Raw genomic sequence first — 20,877 nt, 5'->3', positions numbered from 1 at the left:
AAGAAGAGTTAAAAAGACCTTTTCTCTTCTAAGTTCCAACTACACCATCAGTTTGCACTTCACAAGTTACATAATCTACAACATGATTGATATATATATAATGTCGCTAAACATGCCGACACGAATTCGATACAAAAGACACAAAGCATAATGTACATTAAAGTTCAAGCTCACAGCATAGGCTAGGATATGCTGTTAATCTGTTCTGGCTCGAACTTCCGCAATCTAAAGTTGGATGTAAACATAAGTCTGAATCTAAACTAGCTTCTAGATGTCATCTGTAGAATTAGTACTCACAAGAATTAACAGCAAAAGCTAAATAGTACTCACTATTAACAATCTAATTAACCATGCTTTTGCTACAATTCTAAAAATGCGCAACCAAACTGCAGGAAGATTACTCGCCCTCATTGTCAGAATCTAGAAAGCTAAACTGTGTCCGCTGATCAAGCCTGCTGATGAGCAGTGTTCCACTATTTTCTTCACTCCATTCAATACCTTCCCTCTTCAAAAGATTAATGACCTGTACATATGAAAAGGTAAAATTATGGCATGACCAAAGCATTTAGGAAAAAAGTATTCAATATTTGAGTAACATGCATGATATCTGAATCTTCTCAGTTCCTTTCCACACGTATCCAGAGATGGTCTATTATCTCTCCTTTCAAGCAATGATCACAAACACAAGTTTAAGAAATCCGTCCACTTAAGAAATGCTAACAGACAGACTTCTGGCATGTTAGATCAATATCACTTCATCAACCTTCCTGCAAAAATCAGCTGCAGTGAACAGGCTACAACTTTCAAGCTGATTAACACATCTGTGTCCGAGAAGTAAGAACTCCATCCATGAGCAGTTAAACTTTACCCAATTATACAACATATGAAAATCGAAATTCCAAATGTAGGTTGGCTGTGCTGGAACCCATTAGTCCTTAGTCTATAATAAAGGAAGCACACTTTACTAGATACTATATCGGAGTTTAGTGCTAACATTAGTGCTAATATTAGTGTGTGTCCAACATTTTCTTTCAACATTTTTTCCAAATTCTAGTACGAAAGCAGAGCAAGGTTGCTGACCCATACCGACTGTTTCAGCTGTGATTTCCCTACCCCGTGCCTTCCACATCCAGTGATAACCCTGAGTGACCGCACAGCTACAGCACAGGGAAACAAGAACATAACAGAACACTATTCAATTGCTCTGACACAAGAAATCCCAGAGACTTGTGAACATGTTAAGAGAGAGTCTAGGGGAACTTTTCTGATTTATAAATGAGACATTTTACAGAAGCTTACAGCGCACATATGCCCCAAAAAGAAGATGAAGTTTTAAAAGCCTCGTCGCTTCTTTGACATGTTGCCCATGCAAATCAATCGTTATCATATTCTCTATGCCCTTGTTTCTGCAGCACAGATACAGCTCAGTTAGACAATTATCATAGAGCACAGATGCTGAAACTAGAGTAATTTATCCAACAGGCAAACCTTGCTTGGAAGATATCCTGGCTAGCCTTTTCTTCTGCCTCCCGAGCCATCTTACTGTGTGTCCTCCCCTGAACCAGAGCAGGTATGGTCAAACATTTCATCCATACTCGTGGAAATATGAAATAGCAAACTCTGATTGAGGTTTACTAGCAGCTTAGAATACTTATTTTGACATTAAACTAGGCACCATTGACATAAGCACCATTCATATTCTATTTGCACGTCTACTTCATGCTACCTTACAGAGTTTTCCTTATGTAGGTTGCTCTTGATAGCATCACAAAGTTTAGTAAAATAGTCTAACATTGAAGGTAGAGTATGAGAGGCATAAACGAAGCATACAGAAGTTTTTTACCCTTCCAAAAAAGCAACTATTGATGCCCAAATTAATTTCCAGCCAAACCAGAAATTAAGTGGAGTACATTCCAAAACAATCCAAATTTAAAGCAGCTAAAACTGCAATTTTCTATAACTAGCAAATTACCATCCACCTATATTTCACATTCTATCAACGACAAAAACAAAGTTTTATACCTAAGAACCAAGTTCAAAAATGAACATAGTTTCTTATTACATTTGATTAAACTTTATAGGTTGCTTCAGTTTTTTTACAGAAGATAGCTTGGTCAAGACTTTTATACATGTCACCCAAAAGAAATTCAAAAGGAAAGTATAAACATAAGTAAAACACAGTAAACTTGGAAGCTTCGGCCTATGTCACTCATTAACAGCACAAGCAAACCAGCATATCATGAAGGATCAAAAGTTAAAAGGAGAAACAACAGTAATAATCATAAAAGATATGTGCATCATCTCAATGGACATTCTCTACATTGCCAGACTATGGTAATAAGTTGACAGTACAACTTAATCTGATATTTGTTCACGTCTAACTTGAACAAGTTTTCTACTGAAATATACATATGAAAGAGCACAGATATCATCTACTAGATACACACCTTCTCAGACAGAACAGCTGCATAATCTCGTTCTCCATTAGAAAATGCACTTGCAGCCTACAGAAAACTGCACAGGTCAAGCTTATATAGGTTCACGATTACAAAATAAAAAACATACCATAGTAAGATACTCAAAAAACTCCAAAAAGAAGAAAGCATCAGATACCTTTTGATAGCAAAACTTCATCGACTCCCAGTGCTGCTTTGCAGATTGTCTGAAGACCTGATAGTCATCTCCTTTAGCTACAATTAGAGAGACGTCATATGTAGTAGTTCAAAACATAATTGATTGAACAGGAAGAAAGCTCTCTCCTTCTCTCTCTCTCTCTCTCTCTGCTTGCATAGACAAAAAAAACCGACGTCTACAAGGAAACAATAGACAATTGGTCATCATTAAAAGTACTCATGCCTATAAAGTGCAAAGACATGAGAAGGTTGAGGGATGTGCAAGCAAGACAATCCCAAGATTTTACATCAGAAGTTCACATTCTTCCCCAAGTTGCTGCAACATGCAGATGCTATATTAATAGGAAATATGTCAACAGTAGGTCTTGGCAGAAATGCACATTCTTGGAACATATTTCTTGTAAATGAATCACCTATATGTATCAAAATGGTCTTAAGAAACCTGTTGTCTAAAGAAGTATGTTCAGTATACCAAGTGAATCATACCTAAAGAGTAGCATACCATTTACAAATACATGTGCTTCCTAGGAAAATTAAATACACATGAAAACCACAGAAGAAAATCATACCAAGCAAATGGCAAAATAAAGTGGAAAATTCAATAATTGATGGTATTAATAGCAGTTTTGAAGTTAACTTGCAAACACAGAGTGAATGCAACCAGGATTATCAGCCCATTATTAGAAAATACACATACCAAGGGAATTCCGCACTGATGCACCATCTCCTGGATGAGGACCCTGTCCCAAAGATGTCATTTTTTTAACAATGTTCCTCCAGTTCATAGTGTTAGGCTCACGTTCAGCACTCTTGGGAGTCGGCATATTAAACAGGGATTCCAAAACCTGTTGAGAGAGGTCTGACTCCATATGCGCAGGACTTTTTGAAGAATGATTGTCAATACCAGCAAGAACTTGGAAATGACTCCTGAAACATAACATCAAGTGGTGAACTCCTGAATGATATATGGAAAAAAAATTCATTATATCATGAAAAACAGACCAAGTAAAATTCAAATGTCAATTAAAAGTATTATCATCTATCTACTAGGAAAAGAATATACAGGACACCCCACTCGCTCTCAGTGGGTCCGTTATGCTTGCACAATGAGACATCCCAGCTAACCTCTTTTCTCAAATCTCCTTTCCACATCCACCTTCTGGGAGTCTCTTGAAAATAATGTGCTTTGTAGCTTGAATACAAATACCATCAACTTCTTTAATTCCTTCCTAAGACATCTCCATTCTCTATTCAATTCAAAGTCCATGTTTAGCCACCTCTGGGGAACAAAGAAGACCTTCATACAAAAGGAACATGAAAGATCAGGTGTTAGACTATTCTACTCCAGACACACTTCCATAAGCTCACCATATCAGACACCCGGTGCACACAACTCTGGCATTTTTGCGGTCCACTCTTCTCCCTTCTTTGTGTTTGTGTTCAAAGAAATATCAAAAACAATGTTGCTTGGACTCACGTACGGGTGTCGGATATGGGCACATATCTAGGTGTCAGATTTGTTGGACTCTAAATCTAGGATACGGGGACACGTCTAGAGACTTGGACACAAGTACGCAGACACAGCACTAAGTTTAGCAAATTTAAGAGTAGTGACTAGTCATTTAATCAAACACATTTGGAAGGCTCATTAACATTCAATTGTTGGATTTAATATAGCAAATCAAAATTAAGAAAGAAAAGAAAAGCGCGCATCTTAATTGTTAGCTTCTTCCATGCTTCAGCAAACTCAAAACTAAAGGTTGGATGGATAATTAAATCTTGGAAATTGACCTACCATATAAAGTGTTATTTTATACAATCAAATCTTTTAAAGGATGAAATGGGGTATGGTGAATTGCTAAACTCACTTAAAAGGGACCAGCTTCCGGTGACCAACTAGTAAAACAGAAAATATGGACATATTATTTATCCAATGACGGCAATGGTAACCTCTAAAAGGTCACCAGAATGTCACTTTAAAAAAATTCTATTTTCTACTCCTTGTTATTTCCGTCCACCAGGTTGAATCAAACAGTGACTCTAACTCCCAAGACTTGTTTGCAATTGCAAACCATTCTCATCCTCTCCATTTGCTTTTGAAGAGCTTTCTTCATCATCCACTCTGTAGCATCTAATCACCTTTCATCTTTCATCAGTGAACCTCCTGATCATGTGATTAAACCCCTCCAAAATCTCCTATTGGTACTGGTGTATTAGGAGACCAGTTGCCATCCATAGATCCACCACCACTGCTGCCATTTTCAGGTGATGGCCCAGCACTTGAGGATCAAAGTATCCATGGATGAACAACAATTTTCTGTGAAGCCTAATCTGAAGCAGTCAAAGCACCCAAATATTTCTGACCGGATCCGACACGTATCTGCGCCCACCCCCATGTCGTGTCGTGTCGCACAGGTGTGTGCCGGGGCTAACTGGCGAGTCCAGGTAACATAGATCAAAAACACACTTTATTTATTGCAATTTGGAAAAAGCTTATGGTTCATTTGTAATGAAGCAAATGCCTTTTTTATTTGGGGTAAGTAATGAAATAATGCTTGAGGACCAGGATCACAAACATTTAGAACTCTAGAAACCCTATTAGTAATTCATCCCGATGGGAAAATGGAATGCTGAGGAAAAACCAGGTAAAACCATTCAACCGGGAGAGGAACCACTAAAAAAAACTGTGACCCAATGATGGGAATGACTTACCTGCCAATATGTTCTGTACACACCGCATTTTCTGGAAAGTCGCTTTCAGATGAATAAGAAGTTGAGTCAGACGTCCTATCCGTAACCTGCCGAGGGGAAAATAGGAAAAAAAAGCATTTAGAACTTAAGAACCAGAACAGAAACTTTAATATCATACAAGCAGAAGGAAAATCATAAAGACCTCTACATGGACAAGCGTGCTTGTCTGAAGTTTGTAATACATTTAAAGTACCAATCCACAGATTGTGATTTAAGGTCTCAATTTTCTGCACATTCAAGCAAATACAGATAGTCTTGAAGTACAGAGATCATTGTGCCATTAAAACTCAAAAGAAAACTTAGAAATAGTGTACTTGTTCCTCTATCATAGAATTGAATGAGGGGAAAAAATGAGGATTAACAGAGTAACTTCTCTCAAACACACACACCCCACCCCCCACCCCCCCCAAAAAAAAAAAGAAGACCACCAGAAAGTAAAAAGGGGAAAAGTCAAGGGGAAAAGAATGTTCAGCAAGTATGGATTAAAGGGAAATAATGTTTTAACCCCTTCAATACCCTACAATACGAATAGATGGCATGCCTATACTTGAGCATCAAAGTACCATTTAGCCAGCATGAGTCGTCAGGATCCTTGCTAAAAGTTCTTATGAACTGACACATAAAACTGAATCCATTGTTAATTTCCAGCAATTCTTAATATTTGCTTCAGAAGCTCAATTCACACAATAATTTCCAATTCCAGGCCAAAGCCTACATGCAAGATGCGCATACATAGTGAAAGTCAAAGGATTTAGAATCTACTATTTTTCTGCAACTGAATCAAAGTTCAGCAAGAAAACATCACGGTTGTCAAACAAACAAGGAAATAACAACCCAATATAATAATGACACGCCAAATACCCAACTTACACTGCTGTTTCCTTCAAGATTAGAACAAGCATCTTCTCTGATGTTAGCATTAGCGTTGCCAATGTGGGTTTGCTCACCCAAAGAGGAAGATAATTCAAGCAAAATATTTAGAGCCTGAAAAGGGTAAAGAAAAAATAATAGTAACCAAAAGCAATTGTTTCTCTCCAAGAGCATAAAAAATAAAAGCCACTAAACCATAGTGCAACCTAAATGTGAAAGACAGTGAGAACAGATCAAAATAGCTATTACAGTTACCAACCAGACATCAGGGACATAATCAATAGGTTACTAGATAAACCAAAATCCCTGAACCAACCATAACCAGAAATAGAATGAGAATAAAAAATCTAAGAATTCAATGAATACCTCCAGGTAACAAAATGTTCTTAGTACCCAACAGGTTTGACAATTCATTGGCATAAAAAATGCAGAGATTCAAAAATACAGCACTGTTATTCAAGGTGCCGTCTTCTCAATCAAGAAAATCATTGAACTAACTTTCACCCCAAATACTTTAGTCAGTTTTAAAATACGAGATTGAAGTGTTGTGAAATCTTGAGGTTGTCAATGGAATACCAGTATTAGAAGTTAATCACTCATGAAATCTTACAAAACTTGTGGCTGAAGATGTAACGAACTTTTAGTCTGACACTGTTACAAAACTTCCACAAGTTTGGGAGGTGACTTCATCCTACACAATTCATTCTAAGTACCTAGATGAGACCCAAGCAAAAGTACAAATTCATCTAACCACTAAATACCATCGCTTTCTCATAAGAAAGTAAGTACTGTATCTAGAATCAGACAGTGCACCAAATAAGATCTTTTAGAGGGACAAAAAGAACAAACTGTAAATTCAACAACCTTTAGAAAGAACTAAAGTAAGACTGCTCACCTTCTCGACATCATACCCACACCCACCTGCCAAAGCCCAACTGTCAGTCATGTAACAGTCCACTAAACTTTAACTCAAGAATGTGCAATAGCACCTATTATATATCAATAACTTCATAGCATGATATTCCAAGCATCCTCACATACTGATATAGGCATTACAAAAGCATTCCTCAGCTCATTTTTGGCTAGCAATGCTAAATATAAAATTATCTTGATGTAGTCGCAGGATACTTTCCTAGTCTGCTTCCTATGAAATTTACAGCTCTACTACATATGTATTTAGACCCAAAAACAATCCCCCCAGAGTAGCTCAGTTCCATAACCAAAATTTACAAGAAAAATGAAAATTAAGAACTTACAGAGCACATCGCTGACTACAGGCATGCCCAATTCACAGTCCTCCCCAAGCATCGAGAGCAAAAACTGCTCCACGTCCTCCTTATTCCAACTTCCCTTCGATTTTGAGGAACTTTTCTTTGTAACCGACCCCACATAATCCTTTCCCAGCACCGTTGAAACGATCCCAGCAGCTGCCACAACCTTTTTCTGCCTACCTTTCTGATTCCTAACCCCGTTTGGACAGACAACATTAGCCTCAGCAAACACCTCGGAAGCAGACGACGAGCCCGACGAGGTAGATGCAAAATTTCCACTGGAGCTAGAGCAAGAAGTGCTTTGATCCTCGGTCGGACTCTCCTTCACATACAAATCCCCTAAAATCTCCGCCGCCTTGTTGACATCCCCCTTGGCTTCGTTATAAGCCGCTTCAGCTTCTTCGACAGAAATTGTACCAAAAGCCTCCACCAGACTTTCTACAACCTTGTGCTTTTCTTCTTCTTCAGCTTGGTTGCTCTGAGGCGGAGGAGCAGCGTTGCAAACCCCACCGCCACCTTTCTTGTAAGCACGCGATCTCTTCTTCTTCCTCATTTTTCACGAAAAAAAAAGGGAAAGAAAATCCACCATACAGATCTCTAATTATAATATTAGTACCGTATTTACATGTACAACAACAAGAAGGACAAAGAAGGAGATTGATCAGTGGCTAAATTTGATTCAACCGGGAGGAAATAGAGCTAGAGGGTTTTGGAGGACAGAACGTATAGGTCAAATAAACCCTAGCGATTGGCATAACAGAAGGTAAAAATGATTTTTTTTCCTGAAAATCAAGGTGTTTGAGAAGGATTAGACATCAAGGATTGAACGGGGACAATGAACACGTTGGAGAAGAAGGGAGAAAATGGGGACCGACAAATTAGAGATGTGAAAGGTGGGTAGTTTTCGAAATTTACTGTAGCCGTCATTTTGAGAATCCTATTCCCTCTTGATTCCTGGAGGATACCAAGGAGGGCGTGGGAGGCGTGGGAAATGGGGTGTGGCGGGGCCGAGGACTGCCGGGAATAGTTTTTTTTTTTTTTAACAGCTTATATCTGCTCTATTCTAAGTTTCTAACCAAGGATTGCCGAGAATAGTTGGTTACCTTACCAATGTTTTCTTTTTTCTTTTTTTTTTTTTGGCCACTCTTTGGACTCTCAGATCCTCCTGAAATTCCAATATCCAACAAGTACTTAAATTGGTATTATTAAATCATGAGTTTAAATTACTAAATTGTTAAATACTATGATTATTTGTTAATTCAATTAATACTTAAATTTAATGAATTTAGATTTTAATATATCTAAATACGTTTGATAATCAAATATAGAATATTCTTGTAAATTAAGTGTCATTGAAATTTCTAAGCAAAACTTGCTCCAAAACATAAGTAACAAGCTATTCACTTATCCACTTAATGTACTATACGTATCAAATTAGTACTTAATAATTCAATAATTTAACAGATTTTAATTTTCACATTCTAGTTTTATCAAACACATCCCAAGTCCGATACATTTGAATGTATATCAGTGATAAATGAATTAATTAAATTTCACCAATAGATGCTCTATTTTTTATTACCAATTGTGTCTAAAGTATTAATATTTAAATCTATTAAATTTAAGCGTTGAATTGAATTGAGTTATTAAATTTGTTTCTTTGATTTCAGATTTAGTGGATTGAAAGTTGAACTTGGGCCATAGTTCCGCTTCTCTTGCCACTTACGGGCTGATCTGCTACGCTTTTGACGTGTTTTCCATTTTTCCTAGTAATTTTATTTACTTTTAAGTCCTAAAATCTAAATTAGATGGCAAGTTTGACTGCTGAATCCCTTCTTTTCCCCCTTGAACGAAAAAAACCAAAAAATGTTCTTTCAAGTTCATATGGTATGGGCTCTCGGGCAGCTTATAAACCGCTAGAAGTGGGCTTTTAGTCCAATATATCGTCAACTTGCATTCACCTGATGAATGTCAAAATGTGGATATCAAATTGCAGAAGCATCCCTCGTTTAAGTCATATGCCGGGAGAGGAATTGGTGTTTGCTTGCATTTGTGTTAATCTTACTTTCATCAATTCCATTTCTTTTCCGATTGTACTTGCAGTCTACAAGATAGTAGTATATTGAGGATCTTTTTAGTTCTTCTCTGCAGTTTGCTGTCGCTTATCATCCTGTACCAGATACTGGGAAGCTTTACACCACAATGGGATGCTTTTCACCATAACGCAGTAGATGCCACCTTATCTTTGGAGGATTCACAAGAAGGTGAAAGTAAAGATTAATGCAGCAATACAGGCACACTAAAAAACAACTAAAAAGTAATAAGCACGATCTCCAATTCCCTGTAAATTATGCTAGAATTAACTATGCAAGTTCATGCTTGATATCTGTTCATTACAACAACAATTTTCTATCCAAATTTTCAAGAAATCTCTTTCCAAGCACAAGAGTATTAAACTTCGGAGAAGGCAACATGACAATTTTGTAATGGTCAACCGTCAGCAGACCTAACTGGTTTTTCATAAACATAACAAGTAACGCTTTCTGCTAAACATTGGAGTGCTGGTGCATTGCTGCCCTACTGCTAGTCTGCCACAAGAGAATCAGGCAAACTTCAACTGCTATCTTTCACAGCATTAGCGGAACTTGTATCGTCGCTGCACTAAGTACGGTATGGAACTCTTCATGATCTAGTGGCTTTACAAACTTCAGCCCATTGTCTTGACCCATGTGGCTGCACTAAGTACGGTATGGAACTTATTTGGCTTTACTAAGTACGGTATGGAACTCTTCATGATCTAGTGGCTTTACAAAGTTCAGCCCATCGTCTTGACCCATGTGGCAGCCAAGACACTGCAGCCTTCTCCTCTCCACCTCATCCTTGACTCGCTGCAAGTATAAAGAATGATCTAAGATAGAGTCATTGCAGAAAGTTGGAACATCCTCAATGCAGAAATGGCAATAAATCATCAGAGATTCTCAAAAAGTCCTGCTAAAGCTAATTGTGGACAGCGATAAGTTTTCATATAAAACAATAAAGAGAGCCATTATCCTTCGTGCAATGATCAGGCATAGTAGTGGCAGACCAATCCCCAACAAGTCAATCCAAACCAGGACAAGCCAGTCAAAAATACATTTGCAATTGCAAACAGAATTCTGCATTTCGAAATGTTGACACTAAAATCCATATATTCAATGACGTAACACATTTGAATGCTAAACAGCGTCGGTGGCCTTAAAAATTCCACTCCAGAGGTATATGCAGCAGTATACCAAAAGAACAGCATCAATAGCAAAGCCCGCCATTTTATCTATCACCATGATAACGAGAGCACCACGTAATACCAATTGGCAAGATTTATAAAAATCAAATAATTTAAATTTTTGACCAAATAGAAGAACATCGTGGTTTTAAAGGATACATGTCAACCCCCTAGATAGAGCATAGTGGAGACATCTAGCTAAAAATGAAGGCTTCAATTAAATGGACAAGAAGTTATAGAGGAAACTTGTTTGCCATGATACAAGGGAAAGTAGCCTTATGGTCATGCATTTGTTTCAATGAAAATAGCAGTTAGAAAGTGCATCGCAGGCATAAAAGTGCAAACCTTCACATTTAAGAAGTTAATGTGGCGCTGGCATAACTTCAACTAGAACTCTACTATCTTACAAGAAAGAAAGTAAACGAGAGAACTTCACCTAATTGCGCTAAGAATGCTCCACACTAAAATCCAAAGGCTCAAGCAGTATGCTTTAATAATATTTTATGATAAGCTAATTCAACACCAGCATAACTTCAAGTAGAAGACCTTTATCATCTTAAAAGAAAGAAGGTGAACGAAAAGTTCACTCGTATTGCAAGAACAGAAAGCACAGCCTAGTGGACTACAATCAAGTCACTCAGTTTGCTGTTCAGACTATAACTACTATGTCAATTAAATCCAAAGGCACAACTACTATGTCATTTAAGTTATCATTATTACAAAATATTAAACGAATGCAAGACAGAGAGAAGAAGTTCCCTCGCTAGACGGCTTAGCGAGGAGCAATGTTATTTATGATATTCCATGAAAGGTGTAGAATTGAATTCACTCAAACTTCACTGCTTGCTCCATTTTCTCTATCCAATTTGATAGTGCAATAGCTTCATTTTTGTACTCATTCGGTTATCGCTAAACTATTTAGAATTCCACTATATGGCGCTTTGTTAAAATGTTTTTGGGCTGGGCAGTACCATTTTTTCTTAAAAAAAATATGATTAACCATCTTGTTAAAGACAAAAAGGAAACACAGATTAAGAGTACAAATTTGTAAACAAGCTTGTCAAAGTTACCATATAGAGTATCGATTCCTAAATAGTATGCTTATCTTGAGATATGTTGTACACGACAAATTATCAATGTTGCAGTAGATAGTGGTGCGCAAATTCAGATCTGGGATCCTTTCTTTTGATTTAGAGCAGAAATTGAGTTATATTAAGTCTGTATTGAATTCATGGCCTCCAGGAATAGAAACTTGATATTAGGTTCATTTTGGTTAAATTCTCTTACCATTTTTGCCATGCTTTTAACAGCCTTTTTGGAAGTAAGAAGATGGCATTTATTAAAAAAATTTATCACGCTCTTTTTTTGGCCATTTATTAAAGTTAAACAAAAGCGAGAGAACCAGAAAGAGTCGAAACAAGAAACTGTTAAAATGAAGTGGGTGCTATACTAAGTGGTCAGGGCATGAAAAAAGGAGAAATCTATGAAGCCATGGAGTAGAAGCCATATCCATAGACTGGCATGCTTGGACTGTCTGCATAAAATTTAATCTTCAGTTACTACAATGACATTGAGGAAACAATATTAATTTTTAATTTCTTAAGTTCAGCTCATATAAGGTATTTGCTTCCTGCAGTGTTTCATTTTTTCTATTGTTTACTAACAAATATTCATATGCTATTCAACAATAAAAGATTAGCCAGAATATTTCTTTTAATGAATTTAGTTATCCTATTTCAGCAAATGAGTTGAATTCTTTGGTACTACTAAGACACCGATGTTATTCCATTAAAATGATATGTTATTCTTTTTAAATGAGTAAATGTTTTGAAAGCTTTGCACATTGGAGATGAAAATGTTATGTGCAAGAAGTTCTTAAATTGATACCATCAATTGGTGAATAAAATATATGAAGGGATGGTTTGCATTTGGTCTGTAATATCTAGTTTTATCAAACACTTTCTGAATACTTCATGTACAAAAACCCTCAGCTAAGAAGAAGAATTCTAGAGTGCATGTGTGGAAGCACTTCTAAAGGTAGTTACTTGTGCATGTCTCTGATTGAAAGTCGTCGTGCTTCTACATTCTTCTATCTCATAATAACATTTCTTTTTTAATCAAGAAAGCTTGAAGAAGCAATTGACCAATTAACTAAACCAATCTCACTTAATATAACATCAGCAACAATGTATGCTTCCAAAGTAACATTGCTTTCCAGTGTATGTTCACACGCTTGCACTCAAAATGCTCTGCATGAGTGTCATTTGAAAGTTACTAACATTATAAACGAGTAAACAAACTTCTACTCCTTCAAAAACAGAGAGAAGTTCTCAAAAGGAGCGCGGTTGCTCTATTGAATGAGTAGATCATTCTATCTAAGATGATACTCCAGAAAAGATGCAGAATCAAGTCCAAATAATAAAACTCGCTCAAACTTCACTCTGCACTGCCAAAACCCAGCTATTTGCAATGGAAAAATAGGTCACATTCCATTGGCATCTTAATGCTTTAACATATAGGTAAGTATCAGTATGACACTAATATACAACTTGAAATGTGCAGCAAAATTTTCTAGACCACTAATCACACAAAACAAACTGCATAAAACCAAGTAATTGTGCTCGATAGTACAACTTCAATGATCAACTAAGAAGAGACACCAGAGGCTCAATTTCCCGTAGCATCACCAGAAGAATCAAACTTCTGAATGAAGAACGGAGTCTACTGCTTTCTGCTTGCTTGCATTAGGCACAAAAGTGAACTAAAAGCCTCAATTCAAGTATACCATCACCCTAAAATTACATTTTCGTTCACCTTATCAAAAACAGCCAATTATAGAAAAACAGACTGCGACATGTATGAACAGTAAACATCAGGGCAGACAAATTAAATGAACTAATTCGCAATTGACAAAATTCTTAAGTTTAAAAAACATCATTTCAGGAACGGAACCAACCTCCAACAATCTAGAATCGAATTCTGGAAGCCCCATTTGGGCAACAGTCAGTGACCCAAAATAGTTCCCCAACAATGCAGCATCAGGAACAGCCAAACCGTGAACAAGCCCAGCTACAAACCCTCCTAAAAAGCTGTCACCAGCACCTGTTGGATCAACTTGAATTGCCGGAAAAGGCGCAATCTGCAGGTCCCCATCCTTCCAGTAGACAGTACACCCATCTTTCCCATTAGTCACCAACACACAACACCATTTCCTCACTTCCTCCACATCCACGTACGGCGCCTCCTCCGCCGATGCCTTTAAGACCCCGATTTTCGGCAATAACCGGAAAAAATCAGTTTGTTTCAATTCAACAAGCCTTAGTGTTCCGTCCACCGCATCAAATTCCCGAATCAAAGCTTGAATATCGACCAGAACTAAGCCGCACAAGTCAATCATTTTCTCTAAAGTTTCGGGCAAAATCTCTCCCGCAACTCCGACAGCCAACCCGAAATCGAATTTGGAGTTGAACGAGAGATCCGAAGAGGAAATCGAGTCGCATGCATGGACCCGTTTCAAGACCCGATCCTGGCGACTGATTTTGGAGGAGAAATGGGCACGGAAAAGAGTGGTCTTGGAAGAAGGGATTAGAAGGGGTTGGTGATCGACCGGGTAGGCGAAGTCGGAGCCCACCTTAGCGACGCAATGGGAGGGGACGGAGAGGCCATCGAGGGTGGCGGAGATGAAGGAGACGGCGCCGCCGAGAGATTCAGCTAATACAGCGTCGTCTTTAATGAGAACGTCGTGGCAGTAATTGCCAACGACCAGGCATTTTGGGTCTTGGCTTTGTGTAACCATGGCGGGTGGGGTGAGGAAGGTTGAAAATATCGGAAACGGAGTGACTTTGAGAATTTTTTAAAATAAAGCTGGGGAGGTGAAGGTGATGGCTTTGAAAGGCGGGAATTGGAACCATTAGGTTAAGTAGGATCAAGATTTGAGCTAAGTTGAAGATTTGGCCATTAAATTGGCTAAAACAGAGATGGTGACAAATTGGGGGTTAGTATTGTTTTTTTCTTTTTCTTTTTTCCCCCCTCGTGTGAATACTGAATGGTGATGTCAAGAAAGAAACTGGCGGCGGCCAGTTAAAGAGAGATGTTTCGGTGGTATCAGAGGCATGAGTTTTGATGGCGAATGAAGCTGCGGGCAAATTGGGGGGGAATATGTGCTTTCAGAATGGGAAAGGAATAGGGAGAAGGCCAGAAGCAGAAGTGGGAAGGGAGACGAGAAAGGAGGAACAAAGGCCGCTGATGCATTGAAGTGCGAACCTCAGGAAAGCGATTCTTCAATCTTCATCACTGCCTTGATTCTGCACTAGTCATGGTGGAGAGCGCTATTTTTTTTTTTTTGGGAGTTCTGATGGTAGTATTCCACTATTCCTGAAATGGAAAACAGCATGCAGATACAGCTAGCTGAGTCCTTTTGTACGTATTCTGACGGGAGTCTGGTTGTTGTAGCTGAGTCCTTTTATACGTGTTCTGACGGTACACTGGTTGTCGTCCGAAAAGGCAAACAACAAATAATCTACCAAAATGGCTGATGCTGTAGTTTTTGTAGTACTTTGTGTTTAATATTTTCGATGCTACAAGAATCTGTTCCTATTTAAAAGGCATTGGCTCTGGGCCGGTGATTGAGACACAAATTTTTTTTTTTTTTTTTTTTTTTTGTCAATTATCAACCCTACTCCTACTCCTACTCTATCTAGAGGGAGGCTCAGGGGACCGATGGGGACAGAACCACCACCGAACCAAACGGGTGCACGACGCACCCATCTGGATTTGAAGCAAGCCACAAGAATGGCATATTGGTGGTGGGAAGCAAGCCACATGAACCCTTGCCTCCCACCCCACCAAGCAGCTTGGTGGTGGCCACCAGCCCAAGGGCTTGGTGGTTGATTGAGACACAATTGGAAACTCTCTTTCTCCAAATCCATGGACTCGCATAAACAAGGATATGTGCCTTCCGCCATCTAGCATCTAAGCCACAAGAGTCAAATGAAATATTTGAGGGTAATCCATTTTTATTGCTGCTAGATATTTTCTACTCCAAACTATATGTAACTTGTAATTAAGCGAAAAAGAAAAAACCCCAATTTTGAAGGACATCAACTTGGGGCTGTCTTCAATCTGAAATTTTAGTATTCAAAACAAAAATTTTTAGTGCACATACAAAATTGGAGATCAATGAGAAAGAAAAACAAAGACAAGGTGATAAGGGAAGCAGATGAATGACCCGGGAAAAAAATAGTGGGAGTACAATAGCAAGAAGGGCAAAGATGTTATATGTATCTATCACCGCCGATTATATTTATAAATAGATGATGAGAGCGTTCATGCTCAAGTGATATCAATGGTAGATCGACGATCTTGAGCGATAAGATCGACGAAGAGAGGTGGTGTGCTAGATAACCATTAGCGATATAGGGAATACAAACAAGAGGAGGTGGTAGTGTTGGGATGTAAAGGAATCAAAGATGAGAAACTCTTATTGTTGGAGATGGATCTGTAAATTGCAAAAGTGAAATATACGATGAATGCGAATGAAGATGCATCTATATGTCTTTATAGCGATCGACACAAAGGGCAATTGAAAGTTGTAAAATATGTGTATCGTGCAATGGTATGTATCATTTAAGAAAAGATGTATTGATAGCTTTACAGGAATTGGTTCCACTCTTTATGTAATAAATAAAAGACCTAGTTTTTCAAACACTTCACATCAAATATAGCATGAATTTCCTTGGTACAAAGATTGATCAATTGACTTTATTTACTCAAAGCAACAGCTCATTAGCTTCGTGCCCAACACTGGATGATTTGATTTGTAGTGGGAAATTGAAGAAAATTGGCACTTGAGCTGCAAACAAAGAAAATCTGTCAAATGTGAGAAATTTGGCAAACTTTATGCCCACCCCATTTTCTTCACCAAACCAGAAGCTCCTCCGCCCATTTCACACTTTCAAAGCGAGTCTTATTGGGCTGAAATCAGGTCCTTCTCTTTGGGTTCTATTATAACTTCCGCTTTCCGGATGTTTCGAACTTGCTGTTGGAGTAGATCCAATCCACAGGTTACGTTCTTAAGGTTGCAAATTCACAGCCCGCAGGGTAGATGTCACCGAACACACAATAACTGAAAAAAAAAATAATAATGTTAAAAAAATTAGTAATAAAATCAGTTGAATCATGATTAGCACCGCTGGAACTAAATCAAGTTTGATGTTAGATCACCCAAGAATTGCTTACTCTACTATTAACAAGGCAAGTGAAAAGCTATTTTTGATCGGTTGAATCCACATGCGCCTTTTATTTTATCAGTTTAATCTTACCAAAAAGCTATTTTATCCGTGAAATGAAAGCATCAACAGCCAAACAGCATACGGCCGCGGATCTTGTCTTGTCAATACTCTACCGATTCTTTTCAGAAATGTAAGGTCAAGCATGCTTGGATTGCTTGTTTCCGTCGGAAAATATTATCGTTTTTCGTGATCACATTTCTCTGTCATCTTTTTTCCTCACATATATCAAATCGCTACAGTAATTTTTTTATGAAAAATGACGGAAAATGCAATCCAAACACAACCTAAATCCGCATCCCTAAAAGGTCGACGAATTTGTTGGATAGTTTGGTATTTTGAGTTTCGACTTAATTTTCAAAACGTAATCGAAAGCGAGACCTCAACCACACAACAGTGTGTTAGCATTTCATACGTTCAAGCTAAAACAACCAATTCGCCTTAAGCGAGTTGATCATCAGATGAAAGTATAAAATACAAAGAGTGTATACTAATACATCTCTTTGCTCTAAAGATCAGATTTTTTTTCCTCTAATTTTAAAGGGTGTACAGTAGTACATTTTTTTACTCTAAAGATCGGATCCTCTCCATCTAACTTCACTGGCTCAATTCGACCTTTTTCTAGTATAGGTTGCAATAGAATTAAGAGTACAGGTGAATGATTAGATGCAAGCTTGTCAATTTGAAAAGTTCTGTTCCATGCCTACATGGTTGAATTAATGATTATACACAAGCTTGTCAATTGGCTAAGTTCTGTTCCAAGAAAGCGGTACCGGGGAATGGGGATGTGGGTAGCGGATTTCACGGGCAAAAAATTTGGCCACTGGCTCGCGTATGTGGGAGGAGAACTCGGGAAGGAAATTTCGCGTATCCTTGGCAAATCTGACCAGAGTTCAAAGTGACGTTTATGGTACTTGTTGTCCCGACTGTGGACTTGAAAATTCTAGGAAGCTTCTCAAGAATTTAAAGCACGAAGAAATACTGCTGCTAGTTCTGCTCTGCATGTCTTTATTTTGATGGTTGGTTTACTTTCATAATATGTCTATGATTACGGGCTTTGATTGAGTTATTTGTTTGATCTTTCCACTCTCAGGAGTATTATTTGGTTTAATCAGGGAAAAGAAAAGAGTCGGTTTGGATTAGCTGTTTTTTATGGTATTGTTGAAAAATTTTACTGTAACAGAGTTTTTAGAGTATATTTTGGGATATTTTTAGAAAATATTTTGGAATATTTAAGAGTAGTAGAGTTTTTAAAATATATTTTGAGATATTTTTTAAACATTAAAAAAATTTAGATTATTTTCTAGAGTATCTTTTAGAGTACATTTCAAAAATTTTTATAGTATTTGAAAAACTGAAGGATTCAAACAGAGCATAATCGATGAAAGAAGTAATTGCCTAATTGCAGATTTATAGCTAAGCTAGGAAACTTGCTCGCCAGTATTATTGCTTTGGATACCCCTTTTTATGCTTTAGGTAATTAGGTGTTACATTTTCTGTCACCTTACATATCGGTGATACATTACTCTCATGACCTATATCAGCAGTTAATCGGATATTAAATAACGAAAGAACGTGTTATTTACTTGTATATCTGAAATATACTAATCTAGTACGGTTATAAGTGACAAACAAATCTATTTAACTAAATTTATTTATATCCGCTTATGAATAGATGAACATGTGTATCTTAAGTTTTTATATATGGGTATAAATGGATTGCCCAATAATACCCATTTAATAAATGAGTATTATTGGGTGGCTTATTGTCAGGTAATTTACTAAATCCAATTAATCCATTTAGAATTATCTTTCCCAAGTTTTATCTTTTCCCCAACTCATTTAGAAGAAATTTGAGGCTTGCGTCTAATTATTGAACTCATTGTTGGAAACTTTCATGCATTGATATTGTTGAAACCTTGTATACAGTGGAATGTTTTATTTTTTAGCCTTAACAAACATTTGATGCATTTTTCATACAGATACATATCTTCCTTAATTTTTTTTTTTTGCAGATTCTTCATTTTGTCATAATGTTAACTACTTCTGTTTCATTATTATTATTATTAGTATTATTATTTGTCGGTTTTATTTTATCATTTATTTTCTTGTAGTTTGTTAACTTGCTTATTTTTCATCATTACCAATTCATGACAAGTTTTAGCCTCCTTTCCTACCTTTCCAAAATAAAATTTTAAATTTACACACGAAAAAATGCAAGGGGTTCAAAGTTTTTGGATTAAATTTTTATATTAACTTTCATAGTATTTAGTTCAAAATTTTATATTCTTATTGTTCAATTAGTAAATAGTATGTAATTTTCTGACATAGAGCATGGAGGGGAAAAAATTGGTAATTAGATTTATTGAGCATTATAAGTAAATATTTAAAACTAATGATGGGTGCAAAGGGTAGTATAAATTGATAATTTAGTTTGCAAACATGAATTTAAATGAATTTACAAAAAGTTAAAATAAATGGGTAATTGGGTTACCTAACTCATTTTTTTATTTACCCATTTATACTCATCTAATTAAATAGGTACAAATGAGTTGATTCACTTAAACCCATTATTCATTTTAACCCGTCAAAATCTGTCTAAATCACCTATTTTGACACCTTTAAGTACGGTATATACCACAAAATTTTTTTTTACGGTATCCAATAATTAGATAAGTTATCCAATGAAACTCACATATCTACTGAATCATTTAGCACATGACAGATTTAGTTACAGGTCTCTAGCAGCATACAGGTTAACAGGCATCAGCTGCTTCCCTTGAAATGGAAGCAATTAATGCTGGTGGTCTGCAATGATCGAGAGGAGCTTGCATACACATTGCAATGCTTATTTCTGCCCAACATAATTCCAAGTGGATACCTTTGAACTAATCCTGATTTACAGGACTAATACTTCAATATGTGACGGATTGGAGTAGTTTGGGTCATTCTGACAAGTTTTACAAGAGGAAGTGTCAAAAATAGAAGTTGGAGCTATAAAATAGAAAATTTCTGAGAGTATTTATTAGATGCACTGAAGTCAATTCCCTTCTGTAAGATCATGACTTTTAATGTTTTTACTTTTAATTTTGACAAACAGTTGGCTGCTCAAGTTTTGGCCTGCACAAGCGATAGTTCAAAACTTTGAATTACCAAATTTCGCTATATGTTTGATTAGCAACTTAACTTTTGTGGCAATTCACATTGATATCTGCACAATGCAAGTTCCATACTGTAGTAGCTAAGTAGAGTTTCAAAGACAGAAATGGTTGGACTTGGATCAGAGGGAAGGATCGAGAACGAAAACCAGACAGGAATAAAAGGAAACTGTTGGCTTCTGGTGACAATTCTAACCACTGATTAGACCAGTTTACCGGCAGCAATATACGCATCAAAGTGGCAACATCACATTGCGCGAGAAACCCTGAAGAGTCGCAGTCATTATATTATTTGATCCCTTCTGCTATTCTTGTAGTAATTTGTAGTGTGGGTGGGATATTCTTCAAGCAATTGTCCAATACTCGACTAATTAGTTTTTCTCCACAAGATAAACAACGGCGCTGATTTCCTACTAACCTTTGAGCAGCAGTAGTCTAAACTAGACTAATTACTGCCTCAACATCTCAGCCCATTGATCCGTGCGAGACAAAACTCTGCTATTATAGGTTTAGGCAGCGTAAATCCATTCGACTACGTGGATACCATGCAAAAGATAGAAAGAAACCAATATTGCAGGCAGGTTCCAGGAAACTTCCTCCTTCAGCCTCCTAATCTTGTCCTTTCTCATAAACATTAATAAAAGT

General features: G+C 37.2%; 2 protein-coding genes across 3 annotated transcripts; both read right to left on the bottom strand.

Moving 5' to 3' along the window:
• Nucleotides 1-66: 66 nt before the first annotated feature.
• On the bottom strand, nt 67-8,572 carry LOC113711111 (SMR domain-containing protein At5g58720). 2 transcript variants are annotated; one of them, XR_011819790.1, is made up of 12 exons: nt 7,511-8,572; nt 7,150-7,175; nt 6,255-6,368; nt 5,346-5,431; nt 3,331-3,560; nt 2,614-2,690; nt 2,448-2,504; nt 1,489-1,556; nt 1,300-1,406; nt 1,087-1,157; nt 601-767; nt 67-523 (listed from the first exon to the last, which is right to left on the bottom strand). XR_011819790.1 is itself a non-coding variant. In XM_027234275.2 (11 exons), exons 1-11 carry the CDS (start codon nt 8,076-8,078, stop codon nt 398-400), a joined length of 1,530 nt encoding a protein of 509 aa, XP_027090076.1. In that variant the 5' UTR covers nt 8,079-8,571; the 3' UTR covers nt 67-397. The 2 variants fall into 2 exon arrangements, 1 of the variants encoding a protein (XP_027090076.1); XM_027234275.2 differs by lacking the exon at nt 601-767 and having other exon boundaries at nt 7,511-8,571.
• A 1,290-nt stretch (nt 8,573-9,862) lies between these two features.
• LOC113711102 (inositol 3-kinase) lies at nt 9,863-15,045 on the bottom strand. The gene is made up of 2 exons (XM_027234263.2): nt 13,744-15,045; nt 9,863-10,413 (listed from the first exon to the last, which is right to left on the bottom strand). Exons 1-2 carry the CDS (start codon nt 14,581-14,583, stop codon nt 10,282-10,284), a joined length of 972 nt encoding a protein of 323 aa, XP_027090064.1. The 5' UTR covers nt 14,584-15,045; the 3' UTR covers nt 9,863-10,281.
• Nucleotides 15,046-20,877: the final 5,832 nt, after the last annotated feature.

Source organism: Coffea arabica, chromosome 1e (genome assembly GCF_036785885.1).
Source record: "Coffea arabica cultivar ET-39 chromosome 1e, Coffea Arabica ET-39 HiFi, whole genome shotgun sequence".
NCBI classification, from domain to species: Eukaryota; Viridiplantae; Streptophyta; class Magnoliopsida; order Gentianales; family Rubiaceae; genus Coffea; species Coffea arabica.
Note: the sequence above shows the minus strand (reverse complement) of the source record. Positions and strands in the feature narration are given on the sequence as shown.